The 1,861-nt window shown below is 46.2% G+C and overlaps 1 protein-coding gene across 1 annotated transcript; it reads left to right on the plus strand.

The window, feature by feature from the left end:
* Positions 1–899: 899 nt before the first annotated feature.
* On the plus strand, positions 900–1,418 carry LOC142436658 (translationally-controlled tumor protein-like). Its single transcript, XM_075540170.1, has one exon. The coding sequence runs from the start codon at positions 900–902 to the stop codon at positions 1,416–1,418; it is 519 nt and encodes a 172-aa protein (XP_075396285.1).
* Positions 1,419–1,861: the final 443 nt, after the last annotated feature.

Genomic DNA, 1,861 nt, shown 5'->3' on the forward strand with positions numbered 1-1,861 from the left:
TTAGAAAAACCACACATTTCTCCTATAAAGTACACGTGGACCATTCCATTTCCACTCAAGAGGAAGTATCAGGTACTTTGATAAAAACTAAAATATGTCTTTATGGGAGCAAACTTCTCACCTTTCTCAATTGGAAACTTGGTGAGTTTGAAGCCACCATCTCTTGATTAATAGACCCACTGAGCATACTACTCGACCAGACTCTAAAACTGACATCATTACGTAATTACTACACTACAAAGAATTATGACCCCAGAAAGTTGATACAGATAATGAACCTCTGCATATAATTAAGATATTTAAACACAATGAGGGCCCCGAATAGGTACTGAGCTTTAAAAGAGATAGAGAGTGAGCAGTACATACCAATCTGTTTGCCCTGTTTATATTGAATACAGCAAGTAAATCCATATCTTCAAAATTCAATATAGATTACACCCAGTTCACCCCAAAAGTAGACTTGTATGCTTTCTGTTACACATGCTCATTATGAAAGAAATAAATACAACACTTGTAAGGCTTTCACAAACAGAAAGTCATTCTCTTCCCATAGGGGTGGGTAGAAAGTTACATTTTATGTGACTGGACCAATACATAGCATAATGAGAATTTTAGAACATATTGGGATTGTCAATGATTACATCTTGCTTGCATGCACAATAAGTGCCCATGGAAGCAGAAGTCAAGAGATCAAGTGAACCATGACAGTAGATAAATCTGCTTCAAAAGACATCTTGAAAGTGTTGAAAAGCACCCCGCCCCTTCTGCCAGATGCCCCTCCCCTTGCGCCGGCCGCCCCTCCCCCAGCGCCAACTGTAACTTTCGCTCCCTTCAGCGCTGTCCTCTTGGAGCTCCGAGCTGCCCGAAGCCAGCGCAGCCACCGCCCTCTCGCCACCGTCATGATCATCTACCGGGACCTCATCAGCCGAGATGAGCTGTTCTCTGACGTGTACAAGATCTGGGAGATCACGGGCGGGCTGTGTCTGGAAGTGGAGGGCACCATGGTCCGCAGGGCCCAAGGCCACATCTATGACGCGCTCATCGGCGGTAACGCATCCGCTGAAGGCCCCGAGGGCGACGGGCCCGAGCACAAGGTGGTCACCGACGTGGACATCGTCATGAACCATCACTTGCAGGAGACCAGCTTCACCAAGGAGGCCTACAAGAGGTACATCAAGGACTACATGAAATCCCTCAAAGGCAAGCTGGAGGAGCAGAAGCCGGAACGCATGAAGCCCTTTATGACCGGGGCTGCCGAGCAGATCAAGCACATCCTCGCCAATTTCAAGAAGTACCAGTTCTTTCAGGGCGAGAACACGATTCCCGACGGCATGGTGGCCCTGCTGGACTACCGCGAGGGCGGCGGGACCCCGTACATGATCTTCTTCAAGGACGGCTTAGAGATGGAGAAGTGCTGACAGTGGGCAACGCACGACCGACCGCCCGACGGCCCCTCCTCCTAGCTGTCTGCGGTCCGCCCACACGACACCAGGACCGAGACAAACGGAACTGATGCCATCATGAGCTCTGCGTCGACTTGTGACCTTGACTTGGAGCGGTGACCTTGATTTTTTGGAGCAGAGGCTTTTTTTTTTAAAGAAAAAAACACAAAAATGTCGTGTAGGTTGTCTAAAAATAAAATGCATTTAAACAAAACTAAAATAAAGAGTTGGAAATGCAACCAAAAAAAAAGTGTTGAAAAGCAAAGATGTTACCTTGAGGATTTTAAAGTATGCCTGCAGAAGCCTTGGAATTTTCTGATTCGTTCTTTTTCCTCAAACCATTTTGAGAACTAATCCAGATATCACATCATTCAATAGTTGTATCTTGTCATGCAAATGACTATCAGTTTCAAACATTT

The sequence above is a fragment of the Tenrec ecaudatus genome, unplaced genomic scaffold, assembly GCF_050624435.1.
Source record: "Tenrec ecaudatus isolate mTenEca1 unplaced genomic scaffold, mTenEca1.hap1 Scaffold_534, whole genome shotgun sequence".
NCBI classification, from domain to species: domain Eukaryota; kingdom Metazoa; phylum Chordata; class Mammalia; order Afrosoricida; family Tenrecidae; genus Tenrec; species Tenrec ecaudatus.

Bases quoted from the DNA above. Each gene is read 5' to 3' on its own strand.
- LOC142436658 (XM_075540170.1), top strand. From the start codon at position 900: ATGATCATCTACCGGGACCTCATCAGCCGAGATGAGCTGTTCTCTGAC.